The 23,033-nt window shown below is 40.7% G+C and overlaps 1 protein-coding gene across 6 annotated transcripts in view; it reads right to left on the reverse strand.

The window, feature by feature from the left end:
• Window positions 1-2,547: 2,547 nt before the first annotated feature.
• SORCS2 (sortilin related VPS10 domain containing receptor 2) overlaps window positions 2,548-23,033 on the reverse strand; it is an 863,992-nt gene continuing 843,506 nt past the window's right edge. For 2 of the 6 annotated variants that reach the window (XM_075930782.2, XM_075930791.2), the window contains 5 exons: window positions 20,907-21,006; window positions 18,658-18,760; window positions 13,863-14,020; window positions 11,231-11,310; window positions 2,548-10,888 (listed from right to left, as the gene is read on the reverse strand). In XM_075930782.2, the coding sequence (XP_075786897.2) occupies window positions 10,865-10,888; window positions 11,231-11,310; window positions 13,863-14,020; window positions 18,658-18,760; window positions 20,907-21,006 (465 nt within the window). In that variant the 3' untranslated portion in view covers window positions 2,548-10,864. The remainder of the gene's footprint in view (window positions 10,889-11,230; window positions 11,311-13,862; window positions 14,021-18,657; window positions 18,761-20,906; window positions 21,007-23,033) is intronic. The other 4 variants (XR_012904391.2, XM_075930785.2, XM_075930786.2 and 1 more) reach the window with 4 other exon arrangements.

Below are 23,033 nucleotides of genomic sequence, written 5' to 3' on the forward strand. Positions count from 1 at the left end.
CCCAAGCTCAGATTAGTGAGGAAACTAGAGATGAAGAGAACAGAGATGAGAGTCATATGGGGGTAGGGGAAGAAATTGCTCAGAAGAGCCTCAGTGAAGGCAGGAGGATTGAGGTCATGGGCGGAGGAGACAATTTAAAAAAATATTGGACGACCCAAAATAAAGTGAAATGGGGAAGACTGGGACGCTTAGGAGAAAGGGAAGGCAGCTATCAACTTACAGGAAAAGGACTGAGAAAATACATGGACAAAAGGAGTTAATATAAAAGAAAATAGGAATGAGTAGAAGGCTGGACTCCTAGCTTGTGGCTATGGCTTCCACTAGGTAGCAAGGCACCAGTCAGTTAGGCATTGCAATACTGAACACTGTAATGCTAAGAGTCTTTTGGGGACCAAGTCCAAAGGGCTAGAAGCAAAACGTCCAAGAACCTGGCATAGTATAATACACCCAAACCTATGGCTTATATCAAACAAATCAGTCATTCACAAAGGAAGGAGAGGAGCCAATATGAAGGCAGAAGTCATACTGAACAGAGTCTTGAAAATGAGGTTAATGATTGAACCCGATGCAGCTTTTTTTGGCAGAAGAGCAGATGCGCTCATTCGGAAGCCCTGTCTTCCTCCTCCCATGAGGAAGAAGGGCACTGATGAAAGAGGAGGCTTTTCCGAAATTTGGCCTAGTATAGATGGGCCAAATTTTGGAAAAGCCCCTTCGGAAAAAAACATCAGAAAAAAGGTATGCAAATTGCGGAGCGCCATTTAAGCACCTTTTTCCACTAGATCATTGTAGTGTTGACATAGCCTTAGAAAGGAAGACACTAGAACAGGGGTCGGACACCATTCCAAAGTGGCATGCCAAGATTTAACCCTCCTTCCTTGGGCCACAATGCTCTTCTGGGATGGGGAGAAGGGCTCTCTCTACTGTGTACCCCTCCTGGTGTCCTACCCTGGACTCTGCTCCAGCTTTTCCTGTGGGGAAAGGAAGAGCAGCACACAAGCTGGATCCAGTGCAGAGACTTGCCGCTTCCCAGGCCAGCCTGAACTACCAGACTTTGGCCTGGGGGCTATGACGGAGACAGGAACGTGCCGTGAAGTGGCCACCCACCCCCCCCCCCCGGTGGAGAAAGGGATGAGGCCAAGCTGCCACGAGGGGTGGCTCAACTGACTATGTCATTTCCACTTCTGGAAGCAGAGACAAAGCACATGTAATGTGCGGCGACAGCGCATGGATGTGCCTAGACTCTTCCTCCCCCATCCCCGAGCTCAGTCTCACATCTGCAGGGCAAGCGCAATGAATGGGCTCCCCCTCAATCTCCCCACCTCCCGCACAGTAAGCCAGCGCTTACATCTTATGTGCCACTTATAGCATGCGTGCTGGACATTGCCAACCCTTGTACTAAAAAGATATGGAATTGGCGGGGTAATAGTAAGGAAGGAAGAGACTTTAGCTGCAGGGAGTTGTATGGACTTATGCAGGAAGAAAGGAGATTCATAAGAGATGGAGAAGAAGAGGAAGTATTATTTGTCAGGCAGATGTCTCAAATCCACTTTGGGCACTCCTACTGCAATTCCAGAAGACACTAGTCCACTTCACCCTTATCCTTAAAGCAGTTTTTATGATGTGGATGAACAACCACTAGCACCTGAGTTGAAACAACTTTTTTCATGAACCTGACTCACCTTACTCAGACACCATATGGAGAAAAATCATGTGGAAATCTATTGTCTCTCTCCTACACTACCCATGACTTAAAGAAGAGAGAGAGGGAAAAAATATTAGTATGAGCTATAGTCCCGTATATACCAAGTTGTGAAAATATAGTATGTACTATGCCCTGCAATATAGTTCTAAAATATATCTGTCATTGTCTCCATAATCTGAATTTTCTTTCATGAATCTGGGTCCCTTATCAGTGTTTTCTTAGCAAAGCTACATTCATGAGCCTGAGGCTGTAGCCTTATTGCCTCACATTGTTTGTGTGCGCGCAAAGGTGTGTACATTCCTGCTTGTTGAGGTGATAAATTCCTCATCTCACACAGCACTGCCGACCTTTTGTTATATTCCATAACAAGACTGTCTGCCTTAAAGGCCACTGGCCTCAAAAGCTGCTGTTTTCCTACGTGAGCTGTTCCCGTGCAGAACCCTAATTTGGATTGAAGTACGTAAACATGAATGAGAAATGACACCACATTTGTACAGAGTGGGCCAAATTCTGCCCTTGGAGCAGCTAGTGTTCAGGTCAAAGGGAGCTTCTATGAGCATCAAAAAGTAGAATTTGGCCCATTAACATTAGCACCATGCAAAATAAAAATACAAGATACATTGTCAACATATGATATTTAAAAGCCTGGTCTCATCTATAATGGTACTAAGAAAATACACTACAAAGACAAACTATTTAAGAAATGTTGTATATGACTATGTAGCAAGGCTTTACACCATATCACTTAAATGTAAATTCTACAAACAACTATATCAAGAATAATCAAGAAGGTTCAAATATAGTTAATGTTTTCAAGGGTTGCAAGGAAATCATTAACATTAGAGTGGTCAGGGTAAAAAAAAAAAAAAATCTTCATTTTTGCCTTTTACCACCAACTAATGTCACCTGGATTGTTTTCATCCATTTAGAGAGAAAGAGGGTATGCAAGTGTGAGAGTAAATATTTGTTCCCACAGTCCTAAAGCCATAGCTCCCTAAGCCAACAGAACTAGATCACAAAGGGATTTAGGCATGGGCGGCGGGCAAACCCCGGTTTGGGGAGGCAAGTCCACTTTTGCTAAGGTCTTGTCCTTACAAGTCTGAGCCATGAAGAATCATCCCTGTAAAAAGAAAAGTCCTGAGGGAGTCTCCCGGACTGAAGGAGACATGACCCAACTGCCCCAGCCATAGCAAGCTTATCCGTCCCCCCCACCAACATCAAGCCTCTGTTCCCTGGCCCCTGAGCACCAGGCCATCCCAGTGCCTGACTGAGCTAGCAGCTGCCCCCTCCTCCACAAGCACCAGCAGTGAGCAGTGAAGCCTTTGGGTGGGAGATGAAGTGGAAGAGGTGGTTGGGTTCTCAGGGAAGGAGGCTCACTGCAGCCCATTGTATAGCGGCGGGTCAGTGGCAGTAGCAGGGAAGCCATTGCTTTCTCTGGCCTATTATATCTGCCATCCATGGAGTTAGGCACCTAAACCCCAGAATCAGGCCTCATGGGTACTAACAAAGCCCCCATTCACCTGATGCTGAATGCTTTAGGTGCCTACACTCATTTGGCACTTATGTTTTAGCATTAAAAGTTCCCTAGGTGCCTGTTTCTGCATCAGCGCTTATGCCCTGGAGCCTCATTTTAGGCATCTGGACAACCTTAAGCTCCAGAGCAATACATGAACCGGAAGATGGGCATTTCTTCCCTTAACTTACCTCTGGGCACCAATATGGTAGACATGCTCAGAGATTGCTTATTGGTGCAAATCACTCAAGGAAAAATCACACAAAATGGCAGATATTGGGGTGGGACAAGGTAGAATAAGAAAGAACAAGCAAGCATACAAAGGGTTCTATAGCCTTATGGTTAGGGCACTACCCAGGGTCTATGAGATCCCAGGACCTAGTCTTCCTACTCCACAGACTCGAATTATTTCTCTAAAGCGGAACAATTTCAAGAGGAAAAACCAAGGGACTGGACCATAGCTCAATGGATAGGGCAAGCCTTATCCTCATCTCTCTTGCAAGGGCCAGTTATTCAAAGTGCTCCACTCTGAATAATTAAAAAAAAAATGTCCATTTATCTAACTCTTTTGAGAATCTGTCCCTAGTTGAGAGTGAGTTTTTAAATGACTGTCCAGTGATACTCTAAAAATATGAAGAGTATAAATATCAATGGTAAAGATGTATTAGCTATTATGGCTTGAGGGGATTACCACTAAAAATATTAAGAGGAAATAAAAAATTCCATCATTTAGGCTGAATACCATAAAAACCTTTATGGGCAGATACTATTGCTACCTCCAGACACTCAGATACTACAGTGATGGAGATCATAGAGGTACTTCCATAGATTAGCTAGATTAGGCTGTATAAATCACAGGGCAAGTTGCAGAAGCCATATTCATTTGGGACTAGACTGGCGAAAGCAATAGAAGATGAACTGGGAACAAGTGGGACTGATGAGCTGGTATATAATTTGAGTTGGAAATGATGTGAGAAAACTTCCCAACCAAAAGTCATTATTTTGGAGATAATGTGAAGCTTTTATTTTAATCTAAAACATCTGAAATATAAATGGTGATGAAGGTGATTTTAGCGCTGTATCAATCAAATGCTCTTGTACAATAAAGACTTTAAATACATATGAACAGGCAATAAAATAAAAAACCATTCCCTCAAAAACAAATCTATTTTTTTAAAGATATCAATTGGATATATAGGAAAATTGATAATGATGGATGAATGAAAATACCACAAGCCCCTAGTTACGACATAGTAAAACTTTGAGTCTAATAATTCAAAACATACCTAGAACCAAAATGGTTCATAGTCAAGAAGACACATCAAATGAATGAACATATTTCTTATTCTTTGAGAAAGAAAAGTATCTCTTCACACAGAATCATATGGTGTGTACAGAATAGACACCATTGTTGTTACATTTGATTGACCTCAGTTGAAGAGACACTATCTACTGACAGAAGATCCCCCAAAAACACCACAGACAATATTTAAATAAAAAAAAGGGCAAAACTAGTAATCATTAAAAGGTTATATGAAAAATATTTCATTCTTCTAACAGCCCCCAATGATATATAAAAAACAAAAAACAAACAAACCTGATCAGTCTATCCTATTCCAAAAGGAGTAACTATAAAAATAAAGCACCAGAATTTGATTCCATACTAATGCTGAAAAGCATGTTATTCCTTGATTAATCCCATTGAAATCATACAACTCAAGAAAGGTACAATTCAGTGTGAGTATCAGGATCTGGTCCAAGAAAAGAGCAAATAGGATGCAGAATGAAAGAGGATGGGATCCCAATGCCTGATTCTGACACTGTTACTCAGATTTTAGTTTGTTCCATGAGTGGTCCCACTGAACACAAATAAGGCTATTCATGGAGTGAATTACTGCATAGTACACTTAAGGTTATCAAAATAATCTTTTTGTTGTACATATAACTAGAGTACTGCCAACTTATTTCATATGCAAATATTGAATAGTTATTAACACGAAACTAAATCAGGGTGGGCAAATTCTGGTCCAAGGGCCAGATCTGATCTGCAGGGTTAATCCTTGGAGGGCCCCCACCTCTAAATTTACCTGTGTCTCCGCAGGTATCAGATGATCGCAGCTCTCATCGGTCATGGATCACCATTTGTGGCCAATGAGAGCAGCAGGAAGTGGTATCCTGCTCTGTGCCACTTCCCCACTGCTCCAATTGGCTGTGAAAGACAATCTGCGGCCAACAAGAGCAGGACTAACCCTTGTGGGTTCTGGGCTGAACTGTATCACCCTCTCACATCAATTAATACCTGACTCCTCTAGTACTTCCATTTATTTTAGTGTGACTATTTGAGGAGAAACGGATGACTCAATCTGAAGACTGTTTAAGGAGTAAAGAACTATTCATCATTCTAATATAGAAGCATTTTACCTTCTCTGTAACCTGGTGTAAATGACTAAAAAGGGGCAGAGCTGCAATGAACCGGGTCCCAAAAGTATCACAGACACACCTTGGAGTTTATGGGGGGGGGGTTATTTTTGAGAAGTTTACTGATACAATGTAAGAGGAGGTTTTATAAACCTCTCAGATACGTTTGTGAGTATGCTGCAGCTTACGACGAGGAAAGCGTTTTAAAACTGAAACAAACTTGCCTAAAATCAGCCACAGGATGCTGTTCCACATAATGCAGAAAGGAAATCCAAAATGGCAGCCCTAACCCTAGGTATTTATTTAAGAATGCCTCATCGAGAAAAGTGAAGGCAGTAAGGAACATTCTAGATCATTCTAGAACTCAAGACACTTAGCATTTTAAGTAGATGAGGCCAATATACTGCCAGTTTTGCTATTACAGTCTTTGCTATATTCCAGTAGATGCCAACTGTGAACTGAACCCATATTATAAAGCCTTTTACTCATTAACACTGCAGAATGCAAATAAATTTAACACATTAGTTAGCTGTGGGCAGATGAGCAAAATCAAAGGTGATGTCACAATGCCGATATGCAACAATAAACTGTCTTAGAAAGTGTTTTCTTTTTAACACTATTACACCTTTGTATGGAGCTACTGATTTCATATTTATTCATAACCTTTTAAATTATCATTATTGTTATGATGAAAAGAAAGAAAAAGGGAATTAACTACTAATACTCTACACTTATAGGCCTTTCTTTTGGAGGATCTCACACAAGGAGCATTACATTTAGGCTCACAATATCCTTGTGAAACAGATTAAGGATTATCATCCCCATTTTACAGATGAAGAAATTTAGGCTAAATCTATACTGGCACTTTACTGAACCGCAATTTTCTGGCACAGGGTATGACTCTCCCCTTGTTTCCGGCCTCTAAGCACAGCAAGTTATAGTACTGGAACCACACTCTCAGGCTATGTCTGCACTGCCCCGCTCTTGCGGAAAAACATATGCAAATGAGGCTAAGTGTGGAATATCACTGCCTCATTTGCATAATGAATGAGGCTCCGTTTTTGCACAAGAGGTTTTTGTGCAAAAAGGAGCCATCTACACAGCTCCTTTTTGCGCAAAGCCTCCCTCTTGCACAAAAACTGTTCTTCTGCATTTTTTCCAGAAGAATGGCTCTTGTGCAAGAGGGGGTTTTTGCGCAAAAGCCTTTTGCGCAAAAATGAAACCTCATGAATTATGCAAATGAGGTGCGGCAATATGCTTAGCCTCATTTGCATATTTTTTTCCGCAGGGAAAAAAAACAACAAATGGTCTGGTAGCACTTTATAGACTAACAAAACATGTAGATGGTATCATGAGCTTCATGCCATCTACATGTTTTGTTAGTCTATAAAGTGCTACCAGACCATTTGTTGTTTTTTTACAGTAATTAGCTACTCCCCTCATGGAGGTGGTTTACATAGAGTGCTAAGAAAGCTCTCTCCCAGTGCGCCTGCTGTGGCCACACTTTAATTTTAGAAGTGTAGACAAAATTTCAGGTTCATATGGATTAAGACCCAGCTTTTTAAAGCTACTTAGGTACATAATTCTCATGACCGTAAGCATCTAAATATATTGAAAATCTGGGCCTAAATGACTTGCCCAAAGTAATGCAGGAAGACTGACACAGGAATAAAACCCAGATCACCTATTTCTTGTTCTTGAGTTTAACAGTGTCTTTCCTCACTTAGAACTTAATGCAATTACAAGCGTTTGTGTGTGTGCGCGCGCGCCTCTGTGCATATTTATAGAAGTGTGTTTACAACTATATATACACACATATATACAAATATATTTTTGTGCATTTGTCTATCTCACTGTATAAAGAGATACAAAAGAGTGTGGGTGTATACTAGGGATGTAAGAGTTTAACCATTTAACTGGTTAAACCTTATACTGCAGAGCCTGGAGCTCCGGATGGCAGCCATCTCCTCTGGAATGGGGCCAACATCCACCTCCCGGTGCTCACCAGCTCCCGCTGCCTGCCTGTTCCCCAGGAGCTGGCTGCGTTGCGGGCTCTGTAGTATAAGTGAATCCACAGCACATGTAACTGTATAACTGCTAGTATTTGTAATGGATGTGGTTACTTTTTTAAAACCTTTTTTACATCCCTAGTGTATATACACTTCTTCCCTTTAAAAACAAACATGCTCCCATGGACACAGTCAAACAGATTCAAAACCTACTACTGGTTGGTTTTTATTTAAATGAAAACTCATACTTGTACTGCATGGAAATGACATTCTCTCATTTTAGAAAGAATCCTTTATAAAGACATTCTGGTCAGGAACTCCAAAGGCCTGCTTTATTATCTACTGGGTATTATTTACACAGACATAACAATACTGAAAACGCCTCAGAAAATAGTGCCTCGCCACATTTGTGCATCATGTTATACCAGCCTCACAGGTTCAACAATTAAATTAATTAATGTTGGAAAATGCTGGGAAAATTCCAAGCACCACACATAAGTGCTAAGGATTAATGGTAATGACTGGTAGAGTCTTGCACAACAGTTCAATATTATGCTTTGCAGCAGGAGTTTCCTGCCAACAGGAATAATGAATCAAACTGTTGTAAATGTATAAAAATAGCTGTCAAAGCATAAAATTGGTGTATGTGAACTAATCCCTATAATTCCCTTAGCAATTAGGTAGACCAACAAAAAGACCCTCATACAGAAGTTTAATTCTTTACATTATTCAAAAGTTAAATAGTCAACCAATTTTTAGATAACCAGTTTCCTGTCCTGGTCATGTCAACAGCTTTGAATTTACTTCCCAAGAAAAGTGGTTTACAATATTATTTCTATTTCACTTTCCCTAAAAGCCGTAGTGAAAAAGCAAGCCGCTGGTACACCAGTCATGAGGGCATAATCTCAGTAAATCCAGGATTTAGATATTAATGGTCGAATGGACTGTGTCAGAATTATACTTAGTCCTACACACAGCACTGTCAACTCAAGTTCAGTGAAACCTTTGTCATCCAGCACTCTGTTAACAAGAAAACTTTGTTAACTGGCATTGCCCCCAGCCACAATACTGTCACATCTTCAGGCACACAGGCCTAGCTTGGTTTACCATGACTGGTTTAACAATTTTTTATTTAATCATCTTTAACTCAAAACAGAAATGTGACACCAACTGTCTCACACTACAAAACTATTAATATTAAAAACTTGAGTTTTATTGCCCATTGGTTTTTCCTAGGTTGATGGGACCCTCAGATAATCGGAATTTTTAGATAACCAGAATGCCTTAATCCCTGAGCGTCCTGGATAACACAGGTTTTACTGTATTTCCTCTCTCAGTGGATTAGTTCACTGGATGAAATTTTGTGAGATGGTTACAAACAGATCTTTTCTTGAGGAGCTAGCATGTACTTCCCATTCTTTTCAAATGTTCCCATCCACTTTCATACTGCTAATTCCTAAACTTGATTTTCTTGTGCTTTACACAGATTGTGAGCTTTGTATTGCCACACAGAAGGTGGCATGCTAATGTGTTGTTTCTGAAAAAAGCATATTCCATGATATCATTAATTCCCTGGCTACATGGAAGAGCAACCTACTGCATAGGAGAATTTTTAGAAAGTGCCATTCTGTCTTAGCGGCATGACTACTTGTTTATTCACAAGTATATAGTTGACTAACCACTTTAGGGAAGGTGGTACGGACACTTGGTTACAAGCATTAGCACAACATTCAGTGAGTAAAAAAGAGCTAGTCATCTCTTGTTGAAGGCAAAAGGTGAAAAGATTAAATAGGTTTTCTGAGAGAGTCCTAATTCCAGGCAGCTGTGATACATGGGATGCCTAACATTTGGATGAACGATGCTGTGGTTCATTTCCTACACAAATCCCTAAACCACCCCACGTACAAACAACCTGCAAGAAGGGAGGATAAACAAACTCCGAACTGACCCACATGCCTTTCCCAAATTGGCTTTGTTGACAATTCCTCTGTAGTTTCCTGCAGAAATATGGCCTCCTCAGCGAGGAGGGAATAAGAGTGACACCTGGCGGCCAAACTCAGAAACTGCAATCCCTAAAATTGCATCTGTTCCCTGCTACTATCCTTCCTGATTGTCAAACATATCCAGCATGGTGAAATTCAGCTGGGAGTTTGCCCATCCTTACATTAGAGGCAGGAACTGAACACAAAGGGAAACTAAGTATCTATACAACAAAAGTTTGTGGTGTGCTGCACTGACATGGGGGGAGGAGAGGAGGGAGAATTCTTACATGTATCGGGCTGCCGCCCTCAAAATAGAAATTTTAAAAAAACATACAAAAGCTACTTAAAAGAGGTATTTACACTTTAAAAAGAGAAAAAGGGTCAGGCAGTCAGAACTGTTAATTACATAATAACTGGTCTTGCAACTGCCAGGATGGAGGTGCTCAAGTTAGATGATGAGAGAGAAGCAACTTAAACTGGCCTCTAGAAGTGAAGGCACCTGATCTGGAAGTAGAATCAAGCTAGTGGGTTTTCTTGGGTGGGATGGGGGAGAAGTGCTGGGGGTTTCTTAGGACTCATTTTACTTGCAAGAAGATACATCACTTCTTCAGTTTATAGCAGGGACTCACATAGTGAGCTGATGCTCATTAGGCTGTCCCACACATTTTAAAGGTAAGAACTGGAATTGAAGAAGAGCTAAGGAGTTCCTTTGTCTCCTGGCTCATTCCTCTCTTAGTGCTGAACCAGACTGAGTCGTCACAGCCTTTTAAACAAGTATAAATGTATAGCAGTCAAGCAGCCATGTTTGCACTAGTCACTTGTTTTTAAAGTCAATTCTTCAGGGTTGTTAAATTTCAGCCTTCCATTGCACACCCTAGCCAGTAAAAAGAATTCAAGTCCAGTCCTCCTAAAGCCAAACATAAGGAACATATACAGAAATGAGAACATTTGGCATCCAGTGTGCCTAGGGCTACAAATCTGCTACCTTACGTTGAGTTTGAATTGTAACAAATTCCCAGTCTATAGTCTTCCCCCTCCCCCCCCCGGCAACAGATGATGGACATCTGTATTTTCAGGACTGTCTAAGAACCTACTTTCCATCAGCAGGCACAGCCATGTTTGCAACTTGGTGACATCCCCAGGGAAAAATTAAAAGATACAGAGAAGAGTCTTTCGGTTTTTGTGTTCAGCTGTAAACATCAGCTAACCAGGTAACTGTGCATCTCTCTGGAGTTAATGCTCAAAACCACGCCTGAGTGATTGCCTAAAAAATACAAAAACAAAACACTAACATTAGGATATTTTGGGCATTTTACTATGCATTCCCCTTTTATTGCAGAGACAAGTCAATCTAATTAGATGGTGGTCTTATCAAACAACAGTTCAGGTGCAGGTGATGCAGCAGCTCAGTGTACCTACAGCATACTTTCTACTTGAGTGCTTTAAAGTGCCTGCTCATGGTGGTTGGTAGTGAATTCCTAGTGTTTCCATCCCAGTGACAGCACAAGGTAGTTCTCTTTGCAGCTTAAAAAGGTGTAGTTGTCTTGAGGGGAGCAGGTGAGGGAGGAGAATGGAACCTGAACCTTCCATTCAACATGCCACTGACCTGGGACTGGACACTGACCGGCATCAGCAATAAGGGTATTCTGTAGCTGTTCAAGTTTCCACCTCTCCCAGAAGGAGTCACTGCAAGGAAATGGAGTTGAGGAGTCCCAAGGTGGGGGTTGCGATAAAGTAGGCAACATAAAATATATAGAAAACAAAAAAAGTGGATGGGTGAGTTGGGAAATACTGTACTGTGACAATTCAAGAGTTATGAAAAAAGCAAGAGCAAACAGAAAACTAGGTTTATAAAACTCTGCTGTGCATAGAGAGGAGGCTATTATAGTGATCTAGCGTGTGGGGAAGCCATCGGAATAAGCAGGAATCTCTGTATTATATGAGCCATCTGCAAATAATATCATGAAACAGAATTTAATATTTCAGTAGGGATGGTGATATGCTTCATACTTTAGCCAGACAAAACAGCACAATATTGAGATAACTAGGGAGATTTCCTAAGTGGCCTTTTATGTTATTGAAACTACAGGAAAATACTGTAAATACCAAAAAAGTGCAGGGTGTAGAAGTCATAAGAAAGAAAAAGTCATATGTCTGAAAACTGTCTGGCAGCTGATAAACAGAGATGGCTCTGACCTACGGACATGAGTTCTTCCTGTTTCACTGGATATTTGCTGATACCTTGGTAGAATTACAGGTCCCATTTAGATGTGCATTTGTTAATGGTCTAACTTAAGTCATTCTCGTTGGTAGGTCTTGGTCCTCAATCCTTTACTCCTCATTCAAGCAACATTCTTACTGAATTCAAGGGAAGTTTTATGTAAGTAAGGAATGCAAGATCAGACCAAATATAGCTTATAATGAATTATTTTTAAAATGGACTGTAAACCAGGATAGAAATTCTTCATTCCCATGTCCTTCTTCCTAAGCAGACACATACGAATAAATAGCGAGAGAGATTTCACAAATTCAGAAGGAAGATTGTGTTTGTAGAGTACCTGATGCTAAGGGGTTATGAGAGATTCTCACTAACTCCAGAACCCGGAAAGTGCCTCCTTGGTATTCAGAACTCTATTCTAGAGATGAGATCATTGAAACAATCTTGTCATGCACCATCATTTTTGTTACTCTGGATGACATGTCACACAGTACAATTCTGGTAGGGCTTTGTAGTATAATCAAGATTCTCTTTGAAGGGTTTTAATGAAACTATAATGACTTTAGTGTGTACAATTTGTTAAAAAATGTGCAAATCTGGGCAAAAACAATTTTGTATGTGAAATGTGTTTTTTCCCTTTCATCAAAGGTCAAATCAAAACAAGTAGTACCATATGGTTCAGATAAGGAAAATAAAAACAACAAAAGACAATTAGAGATAAATAGTAAGAATAAAAGAAAAAAAAAAAGGACTTCTGAGATGTCTGCCCTATATGGCTGATATTAGGTTTCCATGCAGGGTTCATGAAACCATTTAACCTCACAGTTGTCTCTACCACCATTTCAGACAGTTTTACAAACCTGAGATTTAGGGTCAGATTTTCCATTTTCACAGAGTTGTCAGAAACAGCACTAGATGACTAGACGATCTTCCTTTGTGTGCTACACACTCAGGCTATGTGTACATTGGCAAGATTTTGCGCAAAAACTTGCCGCCTGTCTACACTGGCAGGGAGTTCTTGCACAAGAACACTGACGTTCTAATGTGTGAAATCTGTGCTTCTTGTGCAACAACTATGATGCTCCCACTCAGGAATTTGCCCTTTTGCGCAAGAGCTCTTCCAGAAGAGGCCAGTGTAGACAGGCAACCTGAATTTCTTGCGCAAGAAAGCCCTATGGTTAAAATGGCCATCAGAGCTTTCTTGCGCAAGAGAACATCTATACTGGCATGGATTCCCTTGCACAAAAACACATACCAGTGTAGACATTCTCTTGTGGAAGAGTTTTTGCAGAAGAACTCTTCCGCAAAAGAGTTTTTGCGTGAGAACGCACCAGTGTAGATGTAGCCTTAGACTGCTCTTTTCTCTAAATGGATTTGGTGGAATTTATAGGCTCTCTATATAACATCCAGCAGACAACATTCCTGTATATCACAAATTGCCTAGATAAGCACTTTAAATCACTTGCTCTAAGAGCCATTCATAAAAGATTCCTGAATGGGAAGTCTAATGACTGTCCACTGGATTCTGGCGACATAGGACTCAAAATAGGATGAGCTCAATGAAGTTTTGTATTTGGGAATTAATTTCACATGCCTAAAAAAAGAACACCTTCCTTACAATCTACCACGCATTATGGAAACATTCATTTTACATATAATATCTGTCTAAAATTCACTATGCTTAGAATTCAGGGCATGCATAAGTTAATTTAAATGCTAGTAAAGTTCAATAATTATGGTCTGTGCTGTTTATTGTTTTATCTTCCTAATGTTCACATCATATGTCTCATGACATATTGTATATTTATATGGCATGTCATTTAACAGAATAAACTGAATTTAAAACAAAACAGAGGATAAAAATAGAGGATAAAAAGTTTTTTTCTTGTTAGCAGTTTACCATTCAATGTCCCCTGAAGTGGAGTATAAAAATGAAAATTCTCAAAATGCAAACATTAAAAAGAATTTTAAAACAAAACAAAATACTAATTGAGATGTTAATAAGTGAAGGTGAAGTTACCTCTTGCGTTACCTAGCGTTTGAGAATCCAGATCATCATCAATAAACTCCTCACCCTGGATGATGTTCTGGGTGTCCTCACTGTGATTAACAGGACTGGTCATCTCCTGTTCTTTCTCATTGTGCATCTGGGCATAGACATTTCTGCCTGGCAGTTTCCTAAATAGCACAGGAAAAAAATATCCTTTGATGGAATTTAGCTTCATGCCGTATACAACTGATCATATTATTCTCACACCCCTAACGAAAAATTCTATAGAATTAAATAAAGAATAATGTCTCCATTGAATTTTTAAATTCATCTATAGAACTCTTTCTATTGGATTTTAGAATAACAGCTATAGATTTCCTATTACAATCTACAGGAGTCCATTGGTTTTACCCTGTTACATTTTATAGGAATTTAATAGATGGTATCATGAACTTGCCCGGTTTTGATAAAAGGATTTCTATACAAACAGATTTTTGTTTATTGTTCACATATTTAGCGGAGTCCCAGTAGCTACAATTTTTTCATCAAATTAAAAAAAAAAAACTCTGTTGAAAACATGAATAAATTACAATTTCCTTTCTAAAATAGTGATAGAAATGTAGCCGTGTTAGTCTGGGGTAGTTGAAGCAAAATGCAGGACAATGTAGCACTTTAAAGACTAACAAGATGGTTTATTAGATGATGAGCTTTCGTGGGCCAGACCCACTTCCTCAGATCAAATGTCTTTCATAGAAAGCTGATAAAACATCATTTAGGCTGCAGGCTTCTTGTGCAAGAAGCTTTTTGCGGAAGAGTTCTTTCGCAAAAAGGCGTGTGTGGATGGGAAAAAGGACGTTCTTTCAGAAGAAGAGGAAAGAGGAAAAAGCACAGGTGCCCTGGTGGCCATTCTGTCCATTGCAATCACAGCTTATATGCGAGAGAGCGTCCATTCAGTCTGGACACTCTCTTTCAAAAAAGTAGATCGTTTTGTCGATGCACTTTTGCAGTGTGGACACTCTTTCGGAAGAAGTTTTTTTGGAAGATCTCTTCCGAAAAAAGATTCTTCCAAAAGAAGACTGTAGTCTAGACGTAGCCAGATTATGAGAAAAGACAGATCTTTCTCTTCTTGTGAAGACTCAAATGCACTCCCACTAAAACAGGCAAAATACTTACATAGAGGAACCAATAATCTAATCTAGTATGATGAAACCTATGTTCCTGCTGTGGAAAAAAATGATTTCATCTCTTCTGCCAGTGACAAATACAGGTTAAATCCCTCTCAAGCGGACACCCTTGGGACCTGACTGGTACTGAACCAGAGAATTTACCCAACCACAGGAGGTCAATATTGTCCAGCAGCATTACGAACACTTCCACTGCTTACTGTGCTCTTAAAAGACATTTGGGGTAAATTAGAGCCAAATAACAGCACAGAACACTGGGAACCAGGACAGGTGGCTATAAACAAACTGTATTGTGTTGCGAGAAACTTGACTACATGAAAAGTGAACATCCAGCTAACTAAAATCATGTTAGACCAAGGATGTTGCCAGATCAGAGAGTACCGGATTGGAGAGATTCATCCTGTACATGATAGTTTTGATGTGGGTGAAATATCGTTTTCTTGCTCTAGCCTTTGTGTGGTGGATACTATGCTGTTTGTCTGTATTACTGCATAATGCCCCACATCATGGAAGCCTATGCAAAGTGCAGCTGAAGAGATGAAGAAAGAAATTCTAATAGGAAAAACACAAACATAAAAATGCATTGGAAAAAAAAGAAAGAGAGGGATTTTCTTTGATTTAATTATATTTAATAAAGATAGAATTTCTTTGAAAAACAATGTGTATTCTGGATCCTTGCTAGATAAGAGAGTCACTGGAATTTTCCAGCTGCTTCATGCTGTTCCAGAGAAAGGATGTGCCCTCCCATCCCAGATCGTTTAGCCTCTGAAATATTCAGTTTTGTTCTGTGAATTGTTTCTTCCTTCAGCAGCATTTGCTGCCAAGGAAGCCACCCTTTTGTTTCATTCCCATCCCATAATAATGAATATTTGACAAAATTCTGGACTAACATATTGTTTGTTAACCACTATCATGAAAAAAAATAGGATACGTATTTGTAAAGTATATAACATTAAAAGTTTATTAGGAAGTATAGGTTGAACCTCTCTAGTCCATCACTCTCTGGTCCAGCAACATCCGTGGTCCGGCATGATTTTAGTGAGCCAGACGTCCACTTATCATGGGTGTGGTCAAGTTTCAGGCAATTCCATAAAGTTTATTTGCAGCCACCTGTCCTGGGTCGCAGTGTTCTGTGAAGTTATTGAGCTCTAATTTACCCTAAATGTCTCCTAAGAATCCAGCGAGCAGTGGAAGAGTTGGTAATGCTGCTAGACAATACTGACCTCCCATGATCTCGCACATTTTCTGGTTGATACGGTCTAGAGAGGGGCTGTTACCAGTCAGAACAGCCTCTGTCTGTGGCAGGCTTGGGAACCCCACAGGCAGGGGCTGCTCTGACTAGGATTGTGGGGGAAGTGAGAGCGCAGGATCTCATAGGTGAGCCTCTGCTTCAGGTTGATTAACCCGTTTCTAATCATCTCTGTCTTTTAGAACCTGCTTTGGTGGATCACCTGCTGTCTATTTTGGAAGAATCCAATTTTGCCGGAAGCTGCATGTTGCTGCTGATCCTGCTCTGGAGTATGATTTGTTGAACTGATGAATTACAGGAGTTAAAGTCATGTTACAATTCCTAGCATTCCTACAGTTGTCCTCTGCAATAACTGTCCCATTCAGAAAATAAGTCACTAGGACATTTTAGAAAGGAATCAAGATGAATAAAATTACCTTTTTCTTAAATATGGTATATTTCTTTGTCTGTTGTCAAATTGTCTGCAATTTAAGGGCTAATAAAGAGGGTGTAAATCACAATCTCTCATAAAAGATTTCCCCAACGAGTTTAATAATCATGTAATACAAACAGATAATCCCCGATGCACTGCAAATGAAATAGTATTATTGTATCACATAAACCATTTCTCTGATAATTTATGTTGCTCTGAGAATCCAGAATAGTTAAATGGATTTTTATTATCTATTCAGCTGTTGATAGAGTTTGATATTAAATTCTGTTTTTCAGCCTATAGGATGATAAGTCATAAATATCAAGAAACTTAAGATTCCACAGTTGAAAAGCCAAGAGGATCTTTCTATATGAAAAAAGTGCCTCTGTCAGAAGATAATATTTTTGCAAAGTTGAACTCTCAGTTAAATGCTGTTTTCTTTCTGTTGTTACTAGCTTAGGGTATGTCTACACTACCCTCCTAGTTCGAACTAGGAGGGCAATGTACGCATACTGCACTTGCAAATGAAGTCCGGGATTTGAATTTCCCGGGCTTCATTTGCATAAGCGGGGAGCCGCCATTTTTAAAACCCCGCTGGTTCGAACCCCGTGCAAGCGCGGCTACACGGGGCTCGAACTAGGTAGTTCAGACTAGGTTTCCTATTCCGAACTACCGGTACACCTCGTGGAAGCCTAGTCCGAACTACCTAGTTCGAGCCCCGTGTAGCCGCGCTGCACGGGGTTCGAACCAACGGGGTTTTAAAAATGGCGGCTCCCCGCTTATGCAAATGAAGCCCAGGAAATTCAAATCCCGGGCTTCATTTGCAAGTGCGGTATGCCTACATTACCCTCCTAGTTCGAACTAGGAGGGTAGTGTAGACATACCCATAGCATGGTAGATAGTCTATTCTGTAAAATATTGTTATTTTAAATAAAAATCCATCTTGAAATAATAATGGGCCAAATCAATAGGCATTTTCACTGAATAAGGGCTGCAGATATTGTGAAATGACAATAAATGTTTATTCCCAGGCTGCTCAAACCTGAAGGTTTTTGAGACCCTTAAAAACAGAACTAAAATCAGGAGCATGGTCAAATAATAAAACAAATACCTAAGCCAGAATTAAAATACCAGTAACATGTCACCTTCACAATAATGAATTCACCCCAATAATCAAATGTAGAATAAAAATCTCTTAGAGTTATTAAAAGAGTAAGTATTTGCTTACATAACATATGTGATAGTATATTAGAGAGGAGATGATATCACATGAACTCTATTCTTACTTATTTCTATCACAAACATGCCCGTCAACAAGAGAGAGAAATGGGGGAAACTGGCCTGGGGTTTGGTGATCCAAAAGGGCCCAGGAGTCAGATTCCTGGCTGATGTTGACATTATTGCAGCGGTGGGGGTGGGCTGAGCCCGGGCCCCTTAAAATGCAGCCAACACCCCAAGCAGTGCACTCCGGGTAGCACTGAAGGGCTGGCAGCTGAGCCCCTCCCCTCCATCTGAGGCCCTTCCCCTTCTGGGAGCAAGGAACCCAGATGCTCAGCAATTCTCTCAGCTAACCGGATCGCATATGGATACTCTTAACCTGAGCAGCACCGTTTTGGTAATCAAACTCTAACACGTTCAAAGAGAAATTCCACATAGTTTTGTTTTCTTGGTAAGAAATTAGACTCGTGGATCAATTAAATGTCCAGGTTCCCTAGGTTACTCATTACTCTTAAGAGTAGATAATTAGAGATATATTTTAGAATGGCTATTTTTGGTGGTGGCATTGAGGCAAGCTGAATGGTTCCTGCATTGCTGCTGCATCAGTTATAACCTCGATGTCTGAAAAGCTCAGAAAAACCCTACTGGTCTTTAAAAAGCTAGAGTACATTGCTTCAAAAAAGGCTATTTTTCAAGAAGTGATATGTAAATTTTCTGACATTTGAACAAATTTAGTTCTAAAAGTAAATAAGCTTTACTTGCCTTTTAAACTTGTAGAGAATGAAGGCTCCAATTACAACTAGACAGATAACAAAGAGAACCACTATTGCCCAGTATCCATTGCCTCCACCAATCCTCTGAGAGTCTGAAATGAATAGTAAAGAATAAAATTGTCAGACACGTAGAACATAATTTGTTGGGCAAAAGTCAACATGGTTTCTGTAAAGGGAAATCATGTCTTACTAATCTATTAGAATAGTAATAGAGAGGTAGCCGTGTTAGTCTGATCTTGCTGAGACAAAAGGAAAAACTATGTAGCACTTTAAAGACTAACAAGATGGTTTAATAGGTGATGAGCTTTCGTGGGCCAGACCCACTATGATCTGAGGAAGTGGGTTTGGCCCACAAAAGCTCATCACCTATTAAACCATCTTGTTAGTCTTTAAAGTGCTAATCTATTAGAGTTCTTTGAAGGGGTTAACAAACATGTGGACAAGGGGGATCCAGTAGATATAGTGTACTTAGATTTCCAGAAAGTCTTGACAAGGTCCCTCACCAAAGGCTCTTGTGTAAATTAGGTTGTCATGGGAGAAGAGGGAAGATCCTTTCATGGATTGAGAACTGGTTAAAAGACAGGAAACAAAGGGTAGGAATAAATGGTAAATTCTCAGAATGGAGAGGTGTAACTAGTGGTGTTCCCCAAGGGTCAGTCCTAGGACCAATCCTATTCAATTTAGTCATAAATGATCTAGAGAAAGGGGTAAGTAGTGAGGTGGCAAAGTTTGTGGACGATACTAAACTGTTCAAGGTAGTCAAGACCAAAGCAGACTGTGAAGAACTTCAAAAAGATTTCAAACTGAGTGATTGGGCAACAAAATTGCAAATGAAATGTAATGTGGATAAGTGTAAAGTAATGCACATTGGAAAAAATAACCCCAACTATACATGCAATATGATGGGGGCTAATTTAGCTACAACTAATCAGGAAAGAGATCTTGGAGTTATCGTGGATAGTTCTCTGAAAATGTCCACGCAGTGTGCAGCAGCAGTCAAAAAAGCAAATAGGATGCTAGGGATTATTTAAAAAAAAAGGATAGAAAATGAGACAAAGAATATCTTACTGCCCTATATAAAACTATAATGCGCCCACATCTTGAATATTGCATACAGATGTGGTCTCCTCACCTCAAAAAAGATATTTTGGCATTGGAAAAGGTTCAGAAAAGAGCAACTAAAATGATTAGGGGGTTTGGAACAGGTCCACAACTGAGGTCCATAATATGAGGAGAGGCTAAAGAGACTGGGACTTTTCAGTTTAGAAAAGAGGAGACTGAGGGGGGATATGATAGAGGTATCTAAAATCATGAGTGGTGTGGAGAGGGTGAATAAAGATGTTATTTACTTGTTCCCATAATATAAGAACTAGAGGACACCAAATTAAATTAATGGGTAGCAGGTTTAAAACTAATAAAAGAAAGTTCTTCTTCACACAGCGCACAGTCAACCTGTGGAACTGCTTGCCAGAGGATGCTGTGAAGGCTAGAACTATAACAGAGTTTTAAAAAGAACTAGATAAATTCATGGAGGTTAGGTCCATAAAAGGCTATTAGCCAGGGGGTAAGGAATGGTTTCCCTGGCTTCTGTTTGTCAAAGGCTGGAGAAGGATGGCAAGAGACACAATTTGCTTGATCATTGTCTTCAGTCCACCCCCTCTGGGGCACTTGGCACTGGCCACTGTCGGCAGATGGACCTTTGGTCTGACCCAGCATGGCCATTTTTATGTTCTTATGATTGGTCCTGCTTTTAGCAGGGGGTTGGACTTGATGACCTCCTGAGGTCTCTTCAAACCCTATGATTGTCAGGGATGGCTCAAGTCAAAACTATCCTTGCTGATAAAATATACTTTTTCAATGTATGCTACCTTCACAGAACACCTATACACGAATACAGAAAACTTCTCAGTCCTCGCCTCTGTTTTTTGTATATTTGAACTGTGAGCCCAAATACTTATATAGACTGGCAAATTGGGAACCCTGATATCTTAGATATCCAAAACAGTACAGATACAAATTGAATGCACTAAGTGTTTGATAACCTGTCTATTTTAGTGAAAAGGACAAAAATTAGAGAAAAATATTTTCAAGCTTCTAGGAGAGTATCACAAACAAACTACAAAAACAGTAAATTAAGTTGCGTGGATTGTAAATATTAAATTAATAAACAGCGTAAGAAAACAGTTAATGTGACTCTTCTTTCACACCTCTCAGCAATCTACAGATTGGGGTTTTTACCTGAATCAGAGCTGGCTAACGTCACTAAGACCCAATATCCTCCTCTCAGGAAAAAGCTGATGTTATGTGCATTCAAGGCCTGCTTTATAGCAGCTATTCTCTGGAAACGTAAGAGAGATAATGTTATGCATCTTCCATGTAGCTCCACTTTGAGAAATTTAGTGCACTAAACTGAGAAACCTCAGAGTGCAATTAACATGGTGAAAACCCCAGAAAACATTTATTGACTGTTTCAATGAGTTGTAATTTAGGTAATTCTGGTTTTAAAAATTATCCAAGTCTCTGCAACCCATCAATTCTGGAAAGTGACATATGTTCAAAGCTAAATACCTCTCTCTTTCTTTATGGACCTCTTTAATTTTTCCACATTATGTAATGGACAGCATTTTATTTACAGGATCTCCTGCATGTTCCTGCATTGTAACTTGCACAATGAATATGCCACATTAAAAGGTGCTTCCAACGTACAGTACATATTCTTTTAACCGTATGTAGCCCAAGGTCCAGTGTGCCTCAGCAGCAGCTCAGAGGACTACAAGTTGTGGACTAGAAACTGCAGCATTTTGGGAGAACTTCCTGGTTCCTGACACGATATACTCTCTGCCTCCAGCAGGGTCGCAGCAGGAACTAAGCTGGAAGCACCACACAGACTGCATGCAGAGAGGAGGCTGCTGAACTGTGATCCTGTTCTGTGTTTTTTTACAGGTAGGACCAAAAAGGTCTTATAGGGCATCCTAAGTGAAGTTCAAGTAACAGAAGGAGAACATGGACTTGTGGGGCTTAGTTAGAACATGTTTGTAAGGGGGCTTGTGTTGTATGATGTACCCTCTGCTCTCCCTAGGGCAGTGGTGGGCAATAATTTTTTGCCAGGGACCACTTCAGAGATTTTTGAAGTGGCCCCGGGCCACACTGGAAGGAGCAGGGCCTCAAACAGAAGGGTGGGACCAGGATGCTTCTGGGCTTCCCCACACACAGACCATGACTGGTCTGGGGGTAGGTGAGCCCTTTTGCTCCCCCACTTCCCACTAAGCATGCATGCCCCTGGCGGTGAGAGGGGACTTCCATGCTCCCTCACCCCCAGGCCAATCAGGGCCTGAGGGCGGGGAGCATGTGAAGCCTCCTCCCACCCTGTCAGGAGCTCACGGTGCTTCTAAGTGCCACACGCTCCTCACAAGATGCGGGCAGGATGGAGGAAACTTTGTGCGCTCCCTAGTGGGGCCTGGTGGCGGGGGAGCATGCAAAGCCTCCTCCTGCCCTGCCAGGAGTGCAAGGCACTTCCACACACTCCTCACAGGGCAGGGGTAGGGCAGAGGAACCTTTGCGTGTTCCTCCCAACCCCAGGCCCTGATTGGCCTGGGGGCGGGGGAGTGGTAGGGCCTTCATGGGCCAGATCAACCAGCTTGGCAGGCTGAATCTGGCCTGCGGAGGCCCTTTTCCCCCACCCCTAAAGGGTCTCAGGAGGGACTGAGCTGGAAGCAGCATGCAGAGAGGAGGCTGCTAAAAAGTGATCATGTTCTGTGGGGGTTTTTTATAGAATAAAGTCTATTCCTGGTTGTTTGTCTGAGTGGGTCTGGGCTGAGGTGCACACACACTAATACACAATGCAGAGCATACCAAGGAGCCTCAGGCCTAGTCTCCCAGCATTGTTTAAGAAGTCACTAGGCTTTCCCTATGCCTCTCTGGGATTCAAGATTTCTTACAAAATTTCTATGAGAAGTAACTGTGGCTTGATAGTGCATGGCCTGTCTTGCTTTAATTCATTTATCTATCTCAGGATGGAAGCCAGTTTGTAAGATATTGGTAAGAAGATTCTGTCAAAACAGTTATTTCCATCCACATAGAAACAATTTCTCCTATTTTTCTAATGGGGCCAAAGTATACTAAAATACCATTTTTTGCATTTTTATGGAACAGCCCCATTAAAAGTGCCACCACATCCCACAACTGGCAGACACGTCATCTGGTCTCTTTCTCCTGCTTGCATCTTCAGCATAGGCAATTTCCCAAAGGATCAAGGCTAGCTTTGTAGATTGTTCCTTAGTTCAAAATATTGCTCCCCACAGGATGCCAAATTAGAAGTTTGCATTTATATAGATATGAAACCTTCAGAAGAGGCTCTTTTTATAA

The sequence above is a fragment of the Pelodiscus sinensis genome, chromosome 4 (genome assembly GCF_052426305.1).
Source record: "Pelodiscus sinensis isolate ZL-2025 chromosome 4, ASM5242630v1, whole genome shotgun sequence".
Classification (NCBI taxonomy): domain Eukaryota; kingdom Metazoa; phylum Chordata; order Testudines; family Trionychidae; genus Pelodiscus; species Pelodiscus sinensis.